Source organism: Gambusia affinis, linkage group LG21 (assembly GCF_019740435.1).
Source record: "Gambusia affinis linkage group LG21, SWU_Gaff_1.0, whole genome shotgun sequence".
In the NCBI taxonomy this organism is placed as follows: domain Eukaryota; kingdom Metazoa; phylum Chordata; class Actinopteri; order Cyprinodontiformes; family Poeciliidae; genus Gambusia; species Gambusia affinis.
Genome location: NC_057888.1, coordinates 13,271,293 through 13,291,552, shown reverse-complemented (window position 1 = coordinate 13,291,552; position 20,260 = coordinate 13,271,293). Strand labels below are relative to the sequence as shown.

The 20,260-nt window shown below is 40.2% G+C and overlaps 1 protein-coding gene across 1 annotated transcript; it reads right to left on the bottom strand.

The window, feature by feature from the left end:
- Nucleotides 1–58: 58 nt before the first annotated feature.
- hgd (homogentisate 1,2-dioxygenase) lies at nt 59–8,437 on the bottom strand. The gene is made up of 14 exons (XM_044103916.1): nt 8,263–8,437; nt 7,103–7,174; nt 6,669–6,757; nt 6,036–6,141; nt 5,853–5,912; nt 5,361–5,452; nt 5,193–5,227; nt 5,036–5,115; nt 4,643–4,742; nt 3,556–3,680; nt 1,701–1,805; nt 1,460–1,586; nt 918–1,099; nt 59–302 (listed from the first exon to the last, which is right to left on the bottom strand). The coding sequence occupies exons 1-14, from the start codon at nt 8,275–8,277 to the stop codon at nt 159–161; spliced, it is 1,332 nt and encodes a 443-aa protein (XP_043959851.1). The 5' UTR covers nt 8,278–8,437; the 3' UTR covers nt 59–158.
- Nucleotides 8,438–20,260: the final 11,823 nt, after the last annotated feature.

Here is a 20,260-nt window from a genome sequence, read left to right as displayed (position 1 = left end):
CACCAAATGATTTTCATTTGTAAATTTAAGAAGTAAAAACGACACCATGTACTGCACATTGTGATTTAAATTTTTCGGTTGTTGCACAAACCACTTTTTAATATTTTTTTTTAAATCATCTCCTTCTGTATTTTGGATAACTTGCTGGATTTTTTTTGCTACTGCTTTCTTGGCTTCCAGTTGGGGTTAAAGTGGCTGCGCAGTGGTTCCCAGCACTGGTAGTAAGTCTTGTCCAGTCTCTGGCACGTTTGCAGACCCCACTTGGTCACAGCCATGCTAAAGGAGGACTCAAACATGAATGCCTGAAAGGAGGAGAGAACACCAGTGTGTGATCTAATTAATCGTACCAAATATGTTCCATCTATTCAGCACTGATCAGTTCATGGGTATTCAAATATATGCAAACACTTAAAAATACTTTATTAAATATTCCTAAACAAGTTGCATGTGAACAACACACATTGTGTCTTGATGGTATTCTCTCAGTTCATGTTGATATGGACTGTGGATAAACCTGGCCGCCATGACACTTTATGGGCATCCCAATCTAATTCACTGCCATCTGAGATTAAGGGTCAGATGGTTAAAACTATAGGAAATTATTGTTCCAAACAAGAGAAAAGACCCCAATTACATATTTAACCTGAGTTTGCAGTGCATAAGGCAGGCCAACATTAACCTATAATGGTCCTGACCTCAAAGAAGCTCTGTGCAAGGAAACCACAAACTCAACTGAGCTGTTCCATTTTTATCAAACATCCAGACAGAATTCTGCCAGGAGTTTGCTTAGAAGATGTTCACCTTGCTAAGGAATGTTATTTAAGGATTAAAGAAAGTCCAGAATAAATAAAGACATAACCAACATAAGACCAACACCTATCTTGAATGCATATAAACTCCTCTGTGTGCAGCTTTACCATGGTTCCTTCAGCAACCCTCTCTGGTTTCAGCTCAGCAGTGCTGTTCTTCTCAAAGCAGTCAGCATCTGGGCCGTGAGGGGTCATCATGCTGTGCAGGCTGCCTCCCCCAGGCAGGAAACCTTCCTCCTTGGCCTCATAATGGCCTTTGATCAGCCCCATGAACTCACTCATACAGTTACCTAAAACGACAAGCAGGAGGCACTGTAACACAGCTACTTGTTGAGGAACAGAGAGCGGGGTTCCCCGCTAGATGGCCTTAAAGATCTGTGGTGAAAACAGACAAAAGATCCTGGCGTGTGAAATGAGTCATTCAGCAGGTAGGGACACTATCTGTGTCACTGTCTGGTAAATGAATGTGTTAGCTTCTTGCTGGGTTGCTTAAATCCACAAAATATCTCGGAAAGAGCACATTGTGACATTTCCATCCGAATTCATTTGCAGAATGTGACCCTGCCGTGCTAAAACAGGCGTGCATTATTCATGAAGGAAGCATTTGTTATCGCAAACAATCAGACCAAGAGTGGGTGTAGCGTTCTTACGGTGGTAATACGGCGGACGGAAGGTGTTGTCAGCCACCCCCCACCTTGGGGGGAAGATGACAAAGTCCGCAATGGCCACACCTGGTTTTGTGGATTTGGCGGTCAGCACGGTGAAGATAGATGGGTCCTAGAGAAGATTGAATACATGTTTCTGTCAAACTCTGTTTGGGTTTATCCCAATATCAAGAAACGGGATAAACCCAAACAGAGTGCCAGGGCTCTGTTTGAGTCACCAACATACCGCATGGTCAAAGGCCACACAGTTGATCACCATGAAGTTCTTCAAGTTGTATTTGTACGGTGTGTAGTTCCCGTGCCAGGCAACGACATTGAAAGGAGAGAAATCCTGCGTGTAAAAGCACAAAACAAAAAAAAAAAAAATAGAAAAAGAAAATAAGAGAACCTGAGCAACAAACACAAAAGACGTTAAATTGAGCTTTTCACAGGGAAAGGGGGAACAATGAATAATGTCTTTGTAATCTTAAATTCCAAGAAAAGTACTTCTTGACATAAAGAGAGGGGAAAAAAATGGCCATAATGAAAATTGTAAGAGGGTGTTGCTTCTTTCAATCTTTTTTCTCTTTCATTCCCCTCCCGGTTCTTTGTGAAACGAGGCACCAGGTATTATGGGGTAATTGGCTTCACAATCAAACTTTCCCAAACTTTGAGCATTTTGACGCTCGCCGCGGTGCAGTTATTGGAGGAGAGGGGTGGGCTTCGGCAAGTGTGGGTGTAGAGATATTTCTTTATCTTGATTGTTAAAACCACAGCAATTTTATATAGTTTCTCTGTTCTGATAATGTCACTGTGAAAAAGACATTCAACAGAAGCTCTGAAATCAATATAGTTCATTACAACTGAGGCTGCTGCCAGGCTGACCTCCATGCTCCTGCGTGCGCACTGGGGCGTTTCTACACACTACTCTTTTTTTCTAATTAAGAAATCGAAATAAAACTAAATCAATTAAAACTTGGAATAAATAGCTAAATAGATATAGCTACAAAAAAAAAAAAAAGGTGTTTCTTTATGCATCCAATTGTCTCCGGTTATCATGGAAAATGGCCTTTTGAGAAACCCCGGTGCAGGTAATTTCTCGGACATTCATCTGTGAAAACTCCCCTGCATTCGATTAAAATGAGGACGGGGATGAAGGAGGGAGCGGAGGGAAGAAGGCTGAAGGAGAACAACTTCGCACACACACACATGCACACAGAACACAAACATATTGGCCCAGTCAAGCAAATAATAAGTTAATTTGAGCAATTTTAGCACTCTGCGGGTGAACAAAACAGCAGGACCAGACAGGAGCGGCAGCATCTTCCCCTGAGATGAGGCCCTCTGTCAACCATGTCTTGGTTTTCCAGCCTCACTCTCCAGTGTCAATGAACTGGGAGTGGAGTGTCACCACTCACCTCCAGAACAAAATCCCCAAGAAGAGAAGGGCTCCAAAAATTAGGAAAGCTCTGTTTTGCTTCAAAAAAGACTCTTGTAAATTATTTGTATAGGTAATTACCGAGTGGCTTGACACGATTATAACCTCAAATCCTTTTCCTCTAAAATAAGAAAAACGCCTCTCACCTCTTCCATGCACTAATAAAAAAATAAATAAATAAATCCTGTCAGACATTATGTGTCGATCCAATTATTCGCCCAATGGGAAATTCAGGAGAGGGAGGGATCATTTCCTGAGTGAAATATGGTGAAATTAATGCTTTACTTGCGAAAAGGTTTTTCCTGCTAAGCAAAGCCTCGCAGGTACGCCGTCTGCGGCACCAGAATGCCTTAACTAATTACAAGTGATTAAGACTCATAAGGGAGTCGAGGCGGAAACCGAGTGAAAGGATAACAGCTAACGCTTGGATATTAAATCATCAGGGATGGCAATTCAGCCGGCAGGAGCAGCTAATGGATCACATGCTTCACTTGGGCCGTTTCCTGTTAGTCACAGTGGCACTTTGATGGTGTTTACTGAAGCAAACTCAAACCTAAATAGGGTAATAGGGCAAAGTGTTCAACACAAGCGTATGTCCGTTCTCGGTGTGTATGTGGACAATTCTCGCCACAGCACACGGAGAACCACATGTGACAATAAGCACCTGCTGGCACGCAAACAGTTTCCCTTGATACTTGTTGATGACGGTGTAACCAGAGGGAACTTTGCGGTCCTCGTACCAAGCAACTGGACACTGGAAGTCTCTTGGGTTCGCCAGACCATTGGCTCCTGCAAAACATGCATACATGATTCCAATAGACAGGCTGTACAAAATATAAAAAGCATGCCAAAAGCATGCAAGTCAATAAATATCGACTTGCAGATCAAGTCAATATTTATTGAGAAATAGAGGAAATATAGGTGTCTCTAGAAAGTTGCTAAAGGGGCGGCTGATGATCTTGGAGTGGCACACTAACAGCCGTAAAGGAAATTCAAAAGTTTATGTTTAAGTGTGAATATATTCCAGTAAGTAAGCCTACCACTATTCCATAACTCGTTACACTTTACTACAACAAACATAATTTTGAGTCTTTGTACGTGTGGATTACCAAGGTTGCTACTATCTGGTATAAATTTTATATCAATTGGTTCATTTGAAATACATTTACAGACAAAACATTAAACTGTTCAACACTTATTTATTCTGTGATATTTATTTCTAATTATAGATGGGTACTATCAAAATTAACTCAATCGAAGTGCATTGTTTGAACTGACTTACATCTTGGTTTCAGTAAGTTTCCTTACCAACCCTTAGATGTTTAGAAAAGGTGAATAAGTGAATCCAGCAAGAAGGGGATTGTACAAAGTGAGCATTGATTTCTGCTTTCAATTTAAGAGCTCTTGCTATAGTACACTTTTTTTTTTGCTATTCTGTTTATATAGAATTAGAATATTGCTATGCATTTACATTAATACCTGTACACAGTATAGGAAACACAAAGACATTTGCACAAATTTTCACGTGAGCCCCAAAAGCCTGAGGCAAATGCAGCTAACTGATGGCCAAGTTTGTGATGGTTCCGCCTGCATGATTTCAAGAGATAAGTGTCAACAATTTAGATAACAATAGCACGTTTCAGGAAGCCGAGGCAAAGTGGCTGGTGTGCGGTTTTAAAAGAAGAATGAACACATATGATATGTTTTCATCCTTCCTTAGCTACTCTTAGAAGTATCATCCAAACACAAACCTATAGGCCCCAGGTCAGGGAGCTCAAAGTGGGCCCCATACACCTCAAGGATGTAGCCTCTGGTTTCTCCAAACACATCCACGCTGAAGCGCATCCCTTGCTGGAAAAATAAAAACAAGAAAAGTGGCAGTTAGAAGAGATTCGGGGCTGTTATGTAGCAAATGTGGTGCTGAGGGGGACTAATCGTCTGCGTGTGGAAAAAAAACAACAAAAAAAAACACACGTGCCGCAGTCACAATCCCGACGTCCAAAGCCTAAAACCTCTTTCCACTATTATCTACTTTTAAGGTCACTCCTGAAAAGTGCCAAACCACAGCTTTCTAAATATGGTAAGAGGAGAGTGGGGGCAAATACAGTAGCAGATGGAAAAGCACTGAAGAACTCAAAGCCCACCTGGATGACACAGATCTCGTTGGGCTCGACCATCATCTTCCCGAACTCTGTGGTGATCAAGACCTCGCCCTGCTGCGGGACTGAAGAGAGAAACCGATGATGAGAAGTGCTGAGAAAATACAATTTGGAGCTAAAGGAAACTAAACTTTTTCCTCACCAATCAGAAAGTCTCCATCTGAGTTGTTGAAGCACCTGAAGCAGACAAAAAAAAAAATAAAAATGGGAATATTATCTGGAATATTAATCAAACCCTTGACTGGATACTTTTTGTGATCTAAAATAGATCTGTTTAAAAGATCTGTGTAAAAGTTATCCACTTATTAACCTGTCAACCATGGAGGTGTTGCAGGTGTACACGTGGATGCCGATGCCGTTGCGGGTTTTGGTGTCTCCTGCGCCGCAGATTGTATGAAGTCCCTGAAGAATCCAGGAAAAGCAGGGATTTACTGATGAAGAGAAGTTCCCTATGATATAAATAAGTCTGTCTCTTTTCCCGGACTGAGTGATGCCCCTACCTCTCATCCGCACCACACCTATCTTTATTTATTTATTTTTCTTCCTCCTTTTTAATTTATCCTCTTTTCATTTGGCGTGTGCCTATTTTGTCCTGTTCAGTTGTATAAGAAAAACAAATACTCATAGAAGGTGATTTGTATGCCTTTTTTCATGCATACATTCAGTAGCTCTCTTGTACCCATGGAAAAGCTGTGTACTATGTGGCATACTGTGTCATAAGCAGTTACAATTCCTTTTGTAATGTCCCCTTCCCTCCTAATAAAAATATTAATAATAAATAAGTAAATAAATCGAGACTCACAGCTACAAAGTCCACTTTCTTCTCTGTCGATTTGGGGATGATGAACGGCAGCCACCGCAGCTGTAAAAGGAACCTCAAGGTAAAAATGGTCTTTTCTGTTTCCGTGACTGTGATCGTCTTGTTCTTTAAAGAAGTAGATGATGAAATTATTCTCAGTTGAAATTCTAAGTAATGTTGACGTACCTGGTTCGGATCAGGTTCCACTTCGTTCCAGTTTTCAGTCAGATTCCCACATGGCACAGCAGTGAAAGGCTTATGTTTTACAGACGGGAGGATCCGGTACAACCAGCTGTGGAACAGGAGGGAAGAATACGAGCAGTTTTGTTGAGGTTGAAGTTGAGATGACTCTTAGCCCAGGGCAGCAGGGGCAGGGGGTAACCAGAACACACAAAGCGTGCATTTGCTGCACCTTGAACAGGTTTTCTGTTGCTTCTATAAAAACTGTAAATGTGGCCATATACTGCAGCTAATTCCTATTCGGTGATAAACTGTTTTCACAACTGAGTCTCAACTATGTTAAAAATCTGATTTATTACTCATAGATTCTTCAAAACACTGTCTGAGCTTCATGAAACGCTCTTTACACTTGTGAAAACACAAAAACATGCCAGCATTAGAAACGATTTGGATTTAAGTCAAAAATACATATATATTTTTAAATAAAACACACAACAGCGATTATAGGTTCTTCATTGCTCTTTGTGAGAAAAGAGGGAGCAGACACTTGTTCAAAACATCATTGTTGCAAGACCCCCTCTGATCACGATGCTTTATATGTTTCTTACAGTGTATTTAATGTGCTACGTTGATAAATACCTCCTCTTGTTGGCTGGACGAGGACAGGTGAAGGCGGAGCCAGAGAGCTGCTCAGCATACAGGCCGTATGGACAGACCTGAGGACTGTTCTGTATGGACACAATGTAATCGCTTTGTTAAATATGTCAGCATAGGATTGATTGTTTTATCTAAAACAGGAGCTAAAGATTAAACATCCTGAGATTTTTTAATTTTTTTTTTTGCTAATTAACATTTTAACAGCTTTGATGGGATTTAAAAAAATAAAAAATAAATCATTACGCAGAATCACAAATTGCAGGAAGGGCAGAGGCTATTATTATTTTTGATACATGGTTTGGTGGGAAGATATACTGTGTCATTTAGCAGGTCAAAGTCTGGATGAATGAAATAACTCTGGCTTTGTCTCCTTTAAGATTGCCATCTTAGAGGAACAGACCGAACGGTTGTGGTACCTGTCCTTCAGGTAAGGATCCAGGACATCGTGGATCTTCAGAGGAGAACTCATTCCCAAAACCCGTCATGTACTGAAAGAGAAGACAAACAGGAAATGATCAATAAAGAGTAATTAAAGAGATAAAAGCAAAATGTTTAGACTCCTTTATGATGAGGGAGGAATATGTATATTTTGTGTGGAAATATTTTTAATACTTAGTTCCAGTGTTGCTGTTTAAAAAAAAAAAAAAACTTAACAGCTGTGAGAGTAAGAGGAGCACCTGGACTTTTGCCCAGTTGATCAGAGATAGAAAATAAAACAAATTATACACAATACAAGACAAAAAATATTGTTTTAATTTATAGTTCTTGCAAATCAACCTCCAAAACTCTCCCTAAAAACATTAACTTTTACCTTATCTTCTGATCAACATCATAATGAATTAAAAAAAAAGACCTATCTTGGTATGATGTGAACCGCTTGTTGCTGAGTCACTGCTGCTCCGCAACAGCGATGGTTTCCAGATGTGCGCGTTGGTGTGCCTGAAGCCTAGTGTTGTTTCAGGAACATCGCTGTTGTTTTATAAAGTAGTTTTGTGTCTATCAGGAATATTCATTTTGCCTTCAAATCAAAAATACACAGTCTGGCAGATGGTAGAAGCTCCACTTGCATTATGTTAAAAATAAAAATAAAAGTTCTAATTTACTCAATAACCAAACAAAGTAAATGATTAAGTGTGTTTTGCACTTTCAACTGTCCCTTACACATTAACTTTTGGAGATTAGGGCGTAACACATAATTATTATCACTTTTAAACAAACTGAACCACACCAAGCAGCAACTTTGTTAGTAGATGGTGAAGTCAGTCTAAAACCTTTTTTTTAAAAAAAATACAACTAAAACTGATAAGAGTAGCTGTATATGTTAAGATTGTTAAGGCGTCTCTCAGACCACATCTGGGCAGCAGCTGAATGCAGCCCTCTGATTGGCTGGAGGGAACGCCTCCCTCCAGACGGCTGCTGTCACAGAAATGATGACACTGAAATATTTTTATCTTAGTGCAACACAAAAATCAAGTTGTCCAATTTCAGAATCTTTCTTGCACACAGCACTAATCCCCAACACGGAAAACATGCATTTAGAAAAAAAAACTTTTTATGTAAATGAACACTGGCTTACCTTTAGTCCTGCCATTATGCCAACTTTTGTTTTAAGGTTGCGGTTGCTGAGTGTTGCAGAGGTCACAGTTTAACTTCCAGCTCCCCCTTTCTTACCTCTTGGCCTAAAATCCACCTCAGGACTAGCGCATGCTGGTGTGTGGACCGAGCTGCACTCAGGGGGCTGGATTTATACTCTTTCTCAATGTGGCTTTAATTACGTCCCGACTGGCTCTGTGACGCAACAGGCCGGGGGCCCAAAACAGAAGGAGGACGGGTTAGATGGGTTAAAATGTGTGCAAACCGAAGGCGGTGTGAAAGCCAACCGACTGGCACAGAATCATGAAAATGGATTCGTACATTACATCCTAAGATTTGAAACCTAAATGAAAAAAAATTATCGTAGAAGAAATATTTCTCATGGAGTGACACTGTTTGTGCAGAAAAGCCTCTGAATAAACACCCGCGATGACCTCTGGTGTACTGCTTGTGCAAATAATGTTGTCATGTGCATCGTCACGTCCTGTAAGGTCAGCATTTAGTTAAAAAAGCAAAACATTTATGGCTTCATGCGAGAATCATACCTTCAATCTACCTTATGTGTTTACACTGCAAAAGTGTTGACACCCCTTAAACACAAGCTTTGACATGTTTTAACAGGATTTAATGTGGTAGACCAAAACAAAGTAGTGCATAATATTTAAGTGAGCCATAGCTAGTGTGTTTTTTTTTTTTTTTTTTACACAAATACAAATCTTAAGAATATGCTGTGTAGTTAGAATTAGCCTCCTGGAGTCAACATTTATGACCAAGTCCCTGTCCCTGGGGAAATGAATCCCCACAACATGATACTCCCAACATTATGTTTTGGCCAAAATGTTGTATATTGCTCTTAACTGAGCAATCCACAAAATGATCAGCAATCGTTTCACATATCCAATCAGGGTAATCCCCGAGTTGCATGGGGTCTCGAATTGTGAATTGTGGGGCCACTCCCACCAGTACCGGTGTTTCGGTCCAGATTTGGTTGGATCAGAAGGAATGGGTCAAATTCAATTGACTGGGTAAACAAGCTATCACTGAAAAAGGTCAAGTATTCAATGAAATCCACGGAGCAGCTTCCCCAGCTCAAACAGTGCAAAGCAAGCTTAAGAAAGCAGTAAGTACAAATTGAAATTTTAAGCTGAATCTGAAATGTTTTAAATTAGGGATTCTGAAGACTTGAAGGAAAATTTCATATATCTTGAAAAACAAATTTAAAATGTTGAGATCTATGCTCAGCAGGTGTTCTCCTGATGTTTTGGAGGTTCTAGCCATCTTCTCATGACTCAAATGGTCTTTGACTGATGCCATGTTTAACATATTTTGTGTTTATGCAAAATGAGTTATGAGCTCAACGTTTTTTTATTTATTTATTTATTTTAATTTACTGACTCGCAAAGAGGAATGCTGTTATGTCTGTTTGGTCTTTGTGTTGCTGAGGGCAAAGTCATTTTTGGTTGAAGGAGAACAACAGCAGCAGATGGCCTCGAAAAGGCCTATACATTACATCAAGCTAAATTTATTCAGTTCATTTCTTAAAATAGGTTGGTCAAACGAGGTGTGCCTAATGCCCCCCATGCAGCATGTATCAGAAAGAATCAATTTCGCCTCTACTGTTGCTTGCCTCGCTTCCCCTGGTTGTCTATTTCCCTTCTCTGTTTTGGGAGATGTTGGGAAGGGTAAATGATGGCAATTCTCATAGCGAGACGCAAATAAACTCGCCGCGGCAGAAGTAACTGTTCTCCGGCGATGCGTGCAGTCAGACCCGGAGCCCCGCTGGGAGGCAGTCAGGGTGCTGTGCCAAAGACGAGGAAGCCCAATGGCAGGAAAATATCCCATCCCATCTCTGGAAATTGATCTGCTCCTTGTATGGAGAAAGAAAATGAGAGATTTTAATTTCATCCCCCCGAGTCCTCTGATAGAATTCTGGAGTATTTGGGCCCAACCTGGATGGTGCCTCAGTGTTATAAGAGAGGAGGAAATAGCTGGAGCCTGAAGAGTTGTTGCCTATTTATATCTATGCATGTCTAAGTGAGCCATAAATGCTTTGTTATTAGGTGCCTGCTGAATTCAATGTCTTGATGGCAAATGATGCACTCACCTGGCTCAGTTTATCCCTATGTGCATAAAAAAAAAGCGATATTTCCACCAAATACACAGTTAAGGAACTGTTCACAGCTCTGACAGCATCTATGGTTGTATCAAGCATGCATGTGCAGATACCGCCACATGTTTGCACTGACTAATCCTCTTCATTGTAGGACAATTTTGTCAAAATAAGATCTAGAATCTTTCTTTGAGTTCTGCTTTGAAGATTTTCACCACAGCCTTTTGTAATAATTATTTATATTTCTTTTAAACTTTCTCCCATTTTGTCAGTTTGCATCCACAAACTTCATTTGTGTAATAGGCCAACTCAAGGATGATTGTAGTTGTGAAGGGCTTTAACATTTCCAAACACCCGCAGTTACAGGAATATAAAGAAATCAATAATGACATCCTGCAGGGGACACTCAAGATGGCTTCTGACTGAAGTGAACGCAACAAAGTAAAAGACTTCCCTGCAGGTATTTCCAAAGTGTAAATCATGCGAATGCAACGTGGGATAACAACTTTAAACTTGAAGGATTTTTTTGGGAGGTAATTTAAATATTCTGAACATTTCCTCCCAAAGGAGAATTGAGTTCAACGGAAATTTGGATTTGTTGGTTACCAGTGAAACGTGGCTCAACATTAACACTTCAACAAAAATCCCTTGTCGACATCTTATCCCTTATCTATCGATAAGATAGATGATCAGGAAGAGGATGAGGAGTACCTGTTTATGTAAGAGACACTCAAATGTTGTGTAGTTAAACTGGATAAATAAACATACAACAAGAGCTGCAAAGATCAAATCATGAGTTAATATGGCCCAGTTAAAGTCCAGAACTTAAATTCGTTTGAATTTCAGACACGATTTGACAATTGATATTTACATAAGCTCTTTCTTCAGTCTCACTGAGCTTGTGCTGTTTTGCAAAGTAAAATGGGTAAACAAGTCTGCAGTATAAAGTTGGTGAAGATCGACCTGAAAAATTTAAAATCTTTGGTATAAAAAAAAAAGAAAAATGTGAAAGCCGCGTATCATTTTCTTTCCATTTCATTCCAGTAATTCCAGTACTTGGACAACAGTTGGAAATTTACATTAGGGAAATTGTTTTTGTAGAAACAAAGGAGCTGTGTAGGCTTTAGTGGTATTGTTGGGCCAAACTAAATCTATTTTCTATGTCAGAGAGAAACAGATGTAATTTGTTTTTTTAATAAATACTTTGTTTACATTTGTAGAGCTCAACAACCAATCTGAATATTTGAACTCAAAATAAAATTTGCATCAACAATTTCTGACCTAAAGCTTACTGACATCAGGGTCAACACTAACGCGAAACCCTGGGTTGAATTTAGCAGTAGACCAAAGTTACCATGCTAACAGCATTTTCTCCCCACTACCATCAGCCATCAGCGAGGTTAAAAACTATCAGGTCCACATCCACACCACTCTGAAACAGTACAAATCCTCAGGAAGTGAGGGCACTCAACTCTCATAAACCCTCATTATCTGCTTCACTTAGCAGGTTATGTCCCTTTCAGATCTTCCTTAATGCACTGTGCTTTGTTTCCAACTATTTATTTAATTTTTTTTTATTTGGCTAACGTTGGTGTGTGTGCTCTTCTGTGGCGCTCTCCTCACATCATTATCATGCATGTACTGTATATTGCCGTAGGTTTGAATAAATTAAGGAAATTCAGTGTATCCAGACTTTTATCCCACATTCTCATTTGACCTAACTTCAAGTTAAATTGTCTTGTTTATTCAAAAACTTGTGTGGGTTTGGGTTTGGGATGATTTACAAACACTAGGCTGTGTCCACAATTCAGTGGATTTGTTTGACTTGAAGTGAAGACGCTGGAGGAAGTCCTCTGACATGAAACAGTCCCTGAACATGATGGTGCTACTTTGCTTGAAGTCAGGCGGGAAAACTTTATTTTAACTCTTAACATACTTTTTTCATATTGGTCATATTCACAAAATGTATCATCATCCTACCTAACAAGTATTCCCCCTATTATGATGATACCACCACCATGCTTGACTGTTTTTTTTTTTTTGTCAAGACGTACTTTTTTCATTGCAACCAAACAGCTCAATCCTTTAATTAATTCTCTGTTTAAATGTTAACATATTTGTGCAGAAGCATTTGGCTCGTGCAGCTTGTTCTGCTTTTTTAAGTGTTGGTTTTGGAACAAGACGTTCTTTTTTTTTTTTGCTTGGCTCCCTCGATTCTCATTCTGATAGAAACATCACCGAGGATAGTGACACCTTTACACTAGCATTGTCTAGTTTATGATGGCCTCTTTGGACCCATTTATTGTTCTTGAACATTAAATCCATTATTTTCTTTCATCTGAGTGGGTTTTTGGATCAGATGAGCGACACCCGGACACCAGTTGAGCAATGACCAGAAAACTGGTTTCGAAAAGAATTTGGATGGTGGATGCTGAGCTTTGATTTGCTGTTCGTTGAGAGTAAGCTTACATTTGTCCATGCTCTGATATTATCATGAGCAATCCCTCGCATGAGGCAACAAGAAGGGCACTCCAGCTTTGAATGGCAAAAAATAATGAAGTCAAGTGAGAATGAAAATTCCTCTCATCTCCAGCAGGTGGTCTCTTCTGCTGCAAATGACTTAGTTAGCGAAAGTTGATGTGACATGATGCTAAAATAATATTGCTAAATTAAAGAAATATATGTTCCATTGGAAAAGGTTTTATTTTAGGAGGTTTAAAATTACTCTAAATATTTCTAAATTATAATAACAAAAAACTTTTTGATTAAATTAATCAGGCAGTAGCATCAAGTGACAGCTAATTAGCATGCACTTGCTCATTGTTTGCTGTTGTACTTCTGCAGAGTGGAGTTCTGCCAACAGAAGGCTTCTTACAGCATGAAAATATAGTCACATTTCTAGGGAAAGCAATTCAAACTTCCCTTTTCACATAGGGCATGTAAATGGTTTTTGGTGTTTAAACATGAAATCGATCTTTTTGTTGGTGTAAGATCATAGAATGATCCAAACACTGGTGCAGAATACATCAAGAAATGGCTCCGATGTAATTTTCTCTAATTGGGTAATGCTTTGTGTGCTGCAGAGCTGCTGGAACAAGTATAAAAATTACAACACATTAAGAAAAAAAAATAAAAGTAAAGAAAATGTGATGGGAATCTACAAGCATGCATGTCAGCTGCATCATTACTACCTGCTGCATTTATGTGCCACATCAAACGAGCAGCAGCTTGGATTCTTGTATTTTATAATTACAACCCTGTTCCACAGTAAGTTGCAGTTTAAGGCTAAATGACTCCTGACATGAGCCAGCCAGTGCCACACACACACACACATCTGACAGCTCCATTTAACGCTGATTAGATTTGCAAGGACATGTAGTATACCCTCTCTGTGTCTCCTGCGTCGACTCTCTCTCTGTCTCTCCCCTGAGTAGCTTGAGTATCTCCTGAATCCTATCTATCGCCGTAATGTTATGCAAATGGTTTAATATGAAGATAAAAGACTGTTGCAGCGTGTGGCGCTCTCTTGGTTCACAGCCTCCTGTTTCCAGGACGATAGCTCTAACGAGGAGGGCACTATTTGGGAGTCATTAAATGATGGCCTTCCTGACATGCACCCGCTCAGCGCCATCGCTGCCCGCCCCGCGTTGGCCATTAAAGCAGCTCACACCCACACCAAGACACACACTGCAGACACCTTTTAGCGCCAGCTCCCAGTTTCTTACACATCACAGTGTCACAGAATAGAAAATTACACTCTCCTCCCACAGAGAAAATTGCTTTGGAATTGCTTGGTTATAAAGATGTGCTTTAAAGAGAAGGGGGGGGCATGCAATAAAAAGAAGGACACACACAAACACAATTACTTAAGCACTCTAAGGACAATTCTTACAAGTTAATCAGAGGATTTACCAATTATTGATGTCAAAAGGATTTTGTTGCGCGTGTGTGTGTGTGTTTTGTGGCCTATGTTTATGTGCTACTTGGATTTCTCTTGGCATTGTGAGTATTTAGTATGCATTGTGTCTGCTGCGCTAAATCATAGCTGAAGAGATCCTACACATATAAATGATGAGCTCTGAATCAGATGTTGCTTTTTGTACAGCCATTGTTAAGTGAAATGTGAAAGATACCCGCAGAGAATGAGGTTGAAAGAATGAGACATAATTTAATACACAAAGGCAAACACGAAAATGGAGGACTGAAGAGAACGGGTGCGAACCAAAGGCAGACGGGACGGAGATGAGAAGAAAATTAGCTTCACAGTTGAAACCAATACACTCTAAAAACTACTGCGCTCTTTCTGTAACCCAGATGTTGGGTTTGTACGGTGGGGAAAGTGTTGAGCAGTTTAACAGAACACTGGAATACAAAATACCATTTTGTTGGGTTGGAGAAAAGAAGACTTGAAGGAGTCTTCTAAAGCTGCCATTTGGATCTTTACAGTCAGATTCTCTTCACTGAGCCTCTTCAACGGGATGAAACAAGAAATGGTAAGATGGTAAATCTATGCATGCGAGTCGTTCAGACTTTTGGAAGTGATGCTCTGTGAAGTCACCAGAATACAAAGAATTGGTCATCAAAACATAAATAATATAATATAATTAATAATTAATAGACAATTTTTTTTAGTTTTGTATTTAGTTATCCAAATTCAGTGATTTGCCAATTAAAGTCTTATTTGGACATTATCAAGTTGTTGTCTTTTTAATACAGAAATATAAAATTAAATAAAATCATTCACTTTTTTTTAAAGATGTTTTGGCAATAGTACCAAATCCACATAGTACATTGAACACTGAACTCATAAATAGTGTTAGGGAAAAGATCCACCTTATCCAAACCTTTAGGATATGTGAGCTACTGACCACATCTGTACATCAGACACCTCATCATAGACATAATTAACTTCCTGGACAGAACAAAAATACCAACGCCTGCTTTTCCGCAACCAAATATAGTGAGACTTGAGAGCTGCTGCTGGTGCTTTCCATGGAGAAGAACCAAAAGGCAGGCATATCAGTTCAAATACTTGATATGGTGCCAGTTACAATATTCACTCCTCTTTCTGGAGGACAGGCACTGCCTCCTCCAAAGCTGTAGTTTGGACAGGTAAGCTTGAAGAGGAGACTTGAGGTGAATGGTCTCTGGACAAAGAATAAGTGTGTTCAGCATCAGAGAAAAAAAAAAGATGGTGTGTTTATATCCGTGTGGTTTTCTTATCAAAGTGTGTTTGACTGCTGCAGGAGTGTGGCTGGCGTTATATCAATCTGGGAATGATTATGTGTGGGTTTTGATGTGCGTACATCCCTCTCAGTGCGCATCCGTGTGTGGATGTTGGTCTGTGTGGAGCACCATCATTAGGTCGCAGGCAGCCCCGGCTGTTGGGAGGCTGCAGCGCGGCCGCTCCAGCGGCCTCTTGGGCCAATTTAGGTGCAGAAAAAGCACTTCGATCCAGCCCTCCAAGTCTGCAGGTCCCCAGCGGGAGGCAGCGCAGCCCTGCAATCTATATTGGATTTATTCCTTTCCCATCTACAGGCCCCACAAACCCCACAGAGAGGAAGTCCCAGCTCCACACTTTCTCTCTCCCTGCCTCCCCCTCCTCCCAGACAACGGGTTACGGGACTCAGATGACTACAACATAATCGCGTAATACCCACACACGCACACATATGAAGGCGCACTCGGAGGGCACCAGTCTATCTTGAAGGCGCACTCCCCCTAACAGCGAGGAAGTTATAACAGCTCACTCTGTAACACTGTGGGAGCTGCGCCGGGGTCAGCTGAGATCTGTGACAGACAGACGAGCCTCATCCAACCCGAATAACATCTGAGCTGTACTGAGAACCATTGTTCCCCCCCAGCTCACCCCCTTAACAGAAGTGCCGTTCAGGTTTACAAAGGCCAGAATGAAAAATGCATTTTTGTGATATTAAAGCATGGAGGAAAAAAAAAAGAATTTACATAAAACTCAGACAAGGTCAGGAACAAACGAGGTTCTTAATTTAGTCTAATCAACTATCATTTGCATCGCGCCATTTGCGCAAGGTATTGCTAACTGAATAAATGGACTTCTTCAGACTCAAGGGGGGGGCACTCCGGTTTTGATAAGCTGGCAACATAACTGATTAGCATATATTACTTTGATTATCTCATTACCAGGATGATTCTTGCGGGATTTTTGACACTCGCGCAATCGAATTAAAATTAAGGCACGCAATCAATAAAAGGGCATCGCGGCGGTGAGAACACACCGCACTCCAGGTTGGTGTGTGTCTATATATAAATGGTCAACCGCTGATGAAGATGATGGTGGTGATGATTCGGCAAGATAGCCGTGGCCGTGATGATGATTATGACCTCTTCAGCTCAGGAGCCAAAGCAGGACCTTGCGGTTGGTTTCACGAAGAGTGCCCGGGCTCTTGATTCCTGTGATCGCGGCAGTAATCAGAGGAGACAATGGGGGCCGTTAAATTGCCGCTCTTGTGTGGGTGACCTATCCACCTGTTATGAATCCACGAGTGGGCCCACAGGCGTCTCAGGCCTCCCCGCCGACCTTTTCTAAATCGATAGCAGCTCTCGCGTTTAGTATCTTTTGACTCGAAACCATGTAGGGAATCGTGCGTAAAGACCCGCATGGTCTCAGGGATAACTTCATTTCAGCTTCTATAAATGATCAGGGAGGGACACAAGGGGGACCGACACAAAAAATAAAAACGTTATACCCCAAAGAACTGTTTAAATGTTTTTATCATATTAAAGTTACGTTCTTTTATCTCGGTGCAAATCCAAGTGTTCTGTGAAGACTACATAGGCTTATTGGAGAACTTTAGAGGAAAAACGCAGTAAAAACTATGGAAAACACAGGGATAAAGATGTCAAGTTTAAAAGCTGTCTTGCTGTGAAACTGTATTTTTGTTTTTGTTTGTTTGTTTGTTTGTTTGTTTGTTTGTTTGTTTGTTTGTTTGTTTGTTTGTGCCTCGAATAGCTCAGAAACATAACCAGAGAGAGGATTACACAGCTTCAAATCATTCCAACCAACCAAGACATGGCTACCTAGCAGCCAAGGGGTTAATGGTAACCTGGGAGGAGCTACAGCGATGTAAGGTGGGAGACTCTGTTGGCTGTGCATTTCACACATCTTGTCTATGTGGAAAAGAAGATGTTGGGTAGAGCTACATCCAGGGACAAGCTGGGTAAAAACACAATCAAAACAAAACAAAAAACAGGCTGCAGATAGACTGAGACTCTGAGGACTTCCACCTTCAAGGAGGAAAGTGCTGACATAAGATAGCAGTATTCTTTGGGCATATTTTGATTTGGGTTTTTGCTCTTTCTTTAAGAATATCACCTCCACAGAGTTTGAATACAGAGTTGGTGGATTTGGGAGAAAGGGCCAAGTGAACAAATCCAGTTCAAACTCAAAGACATTAAACCTGAAGCATCAGATTGTAATTAAAACACAACAACCAAAAATGAATATTTAACTTTTTATTTAAAATATTTTAGTTTATCTGTGCTAAAACCAAAAAATTTTATAATACTTTTATTCTTAATAAACAGATGTTTCGGGCCCTACACTGCGGCTTTTTTCACCCAAGGGTTGGGCAGGCTGAGGTACAAAAACAACTCTAAATTCTGGACCGACAATAGAATAAAGCTTCAATTAAATATATTGATTTGATGGATGAGTCCAGTCAAAGTCCAGTCGCAAATCCAACCAATCCTATATAACAAGACATGAAAAGTGTTGTTCAAAGACATTGTCATGTTTCTTTCTGAAGTTGAGCAATTTACAAAGAAGAGTTGACAGAAAGATTAGTCTCAAAATGTGATTTTACCAATTCACTGATGGGTAATGATTACATATTCCTGCCACACTTTTCAGATTTTCATTGGAAAAGATCCATGTCTCTTTTTTCATCTACATCACAAATGTGTTACTTTGTGCTGCCTATTACATAAAGTCCAAATAAAACACTTTGTCGTTTCAGCTTGTGACAAAATAGTCAAGACGTGAAATTCAAAGTATTGTCAGATATCTGAAATGACCTAAAACGTTTAATTGTTATTGGATTTGACTACAGTTTGACGTTTCTAATTCAGCATATTGTGTCTTGTGTGTTTATGCAGATCATCCAGTCTGGCTGGAGGGTGAAGATCTGGAACTCCTCCTCTCCCTAACAGACTCACTTGTTTGCACATTAACCGGGGAGCAAGGGCGCACGTCCGCGTTTTAAATTCATGATGCAAATAATTACAGGGTTGCAAAATTGATTTCCTTATAGGCTTCCACCTTCTCCGGCAAAACGCGGCCTCCGAAATCCCCCCTCCCCTCTTTAAAGGAAAGCTACTTCTGCTGAAGCATTAAGTCATTAATTATTTGTTCCTTACATAAGGACAAATTATCGAGTCAGTTGAACGAAATTAGAACCCTTTGTTTCAGATCAGACCGTATTACCGCTGGAAATTACGGATGATGGCTGCGTGCGCGCTCGCCTTTGTTGTTTCGATCATTGCCTGTCGCTCTGAACCCGCGCTAACAAAGTCATTAAATTGACTCCCTCTCGCTCCCATTATGCCGGCTGTTAATAACCGCTAATTAACTTTGCTTACGCGCGCCTTAAAAGCTTCCCTCCTCTTCTTCCCTCTCTCCCCACTTTCTTCGTATTATTCTGCTGCTTGGCCTCTCAAGCAAAGCAAGTGTCCAATTATGTCAGCGCGCGAGGATGGATGCAGGATAGGCCATTAAGGCCACTAAGTTTGGTACACAGGAACTCGGCAAAATAGTTAACTTAACCTTACTGTTAGCTAAGCGTCAGATTATCGCGGAATCACATCTCTTCAGAGCCCGTATTCATGCTACGGTTAATGTGGTCAACACAGCAGGCTGTTCATGAGATAGCCAGATGTAGGAATCGGCGAAATAAGCCACCTGCGTACAACCTCCAGAGCAGCAGAGGGCTCACAAGAGCACTCTGTCCCTCACACTAAACACAGATGTGGAAACTTCAAATCAATAAGGAATGAATGTTATTGGTTAGATCTGCTTGAAAGGTTTATGGTTTGCACATTTGAAACAGGATTGCACAGTCTCTACTCTATCTTTTACTTCTGTGATCATTAAAATCTGAGTCATGTATCTGGTGTAGGGATCAAGGGTGATGAAAGTTGCGAAAGACATCACACAGTCAGAACATGGATGGCAGTTTCTGTTGTTTGTTTCCCTATTTTTAGTCCATATCTAAGTTATAATGTGCATCTATTTATTATTGTTACTAATGTAGTTTGTTTTTGTTTGAGTGCTGTCCTCCGGCTCTTGGCTGTAGAAATAATTAAATGAAATTAATTTTGACATGTTGCACTCTGGACACCAGTCCCAGATGAAATGAGTGAGTCAGATATTACTTTGTCTTCCCAGTTCACTTAGTGTTACTTATTTAATAAATAATTTGAAGTGATAGTTCAGAAATAGCTCAAAGTGGATTTCTTTTACAAGTTTCCAGTGGGTTAATATTGTGACATCAGTTGAATTTCTTTGTAACTCTTCAGTTTAAATCCAGATTAGATTGTCCCGGAGCAGCTAGTCCGAGATGGGCCAAGACCAAAGCTGGCTTCAACATGTACGTCATAAAATAACTATTTTATAAACCTTTCAGCTATCATCTGAATTTGCTTTAGGGGGTTATTTAGATAAATGTGAATTGAAAGTTTTTATTTCAAGAGAAAAAGCAATCAATATAACTTAGAAAGAAACAAAAATTGAGAAAATGGAGGTTGGAGGTGGTGTTTCTCATTGAAACACCCACTGAGAACAAAACACCGGGTCATGTTTAATCATATACAAAAGTAAGACTGTAAAGTACTGTGC

What these genes read in the sequence shown, in the direction of transcription:
- hgd (XM_044103916.1), bottom strand. An exon ending in CGTCCAGCCAACAAGAGGAG is followed by an intron (nt 6,142 to 6,668) that starts GTATTTATCAAC and finishes CCTGTTCCACAG; the next exon opens with CTGGTTGTACCGGATCCTCC. An exon ending in TGGAACCTGATCCGAACCAG is followed by an intron (nt 5,913 to 6,035) that starts GTACGTCAACAT and finishes TTCCTTTTACAG; the next exon opens with CTGCGGTGGCTGCCGTTCAT.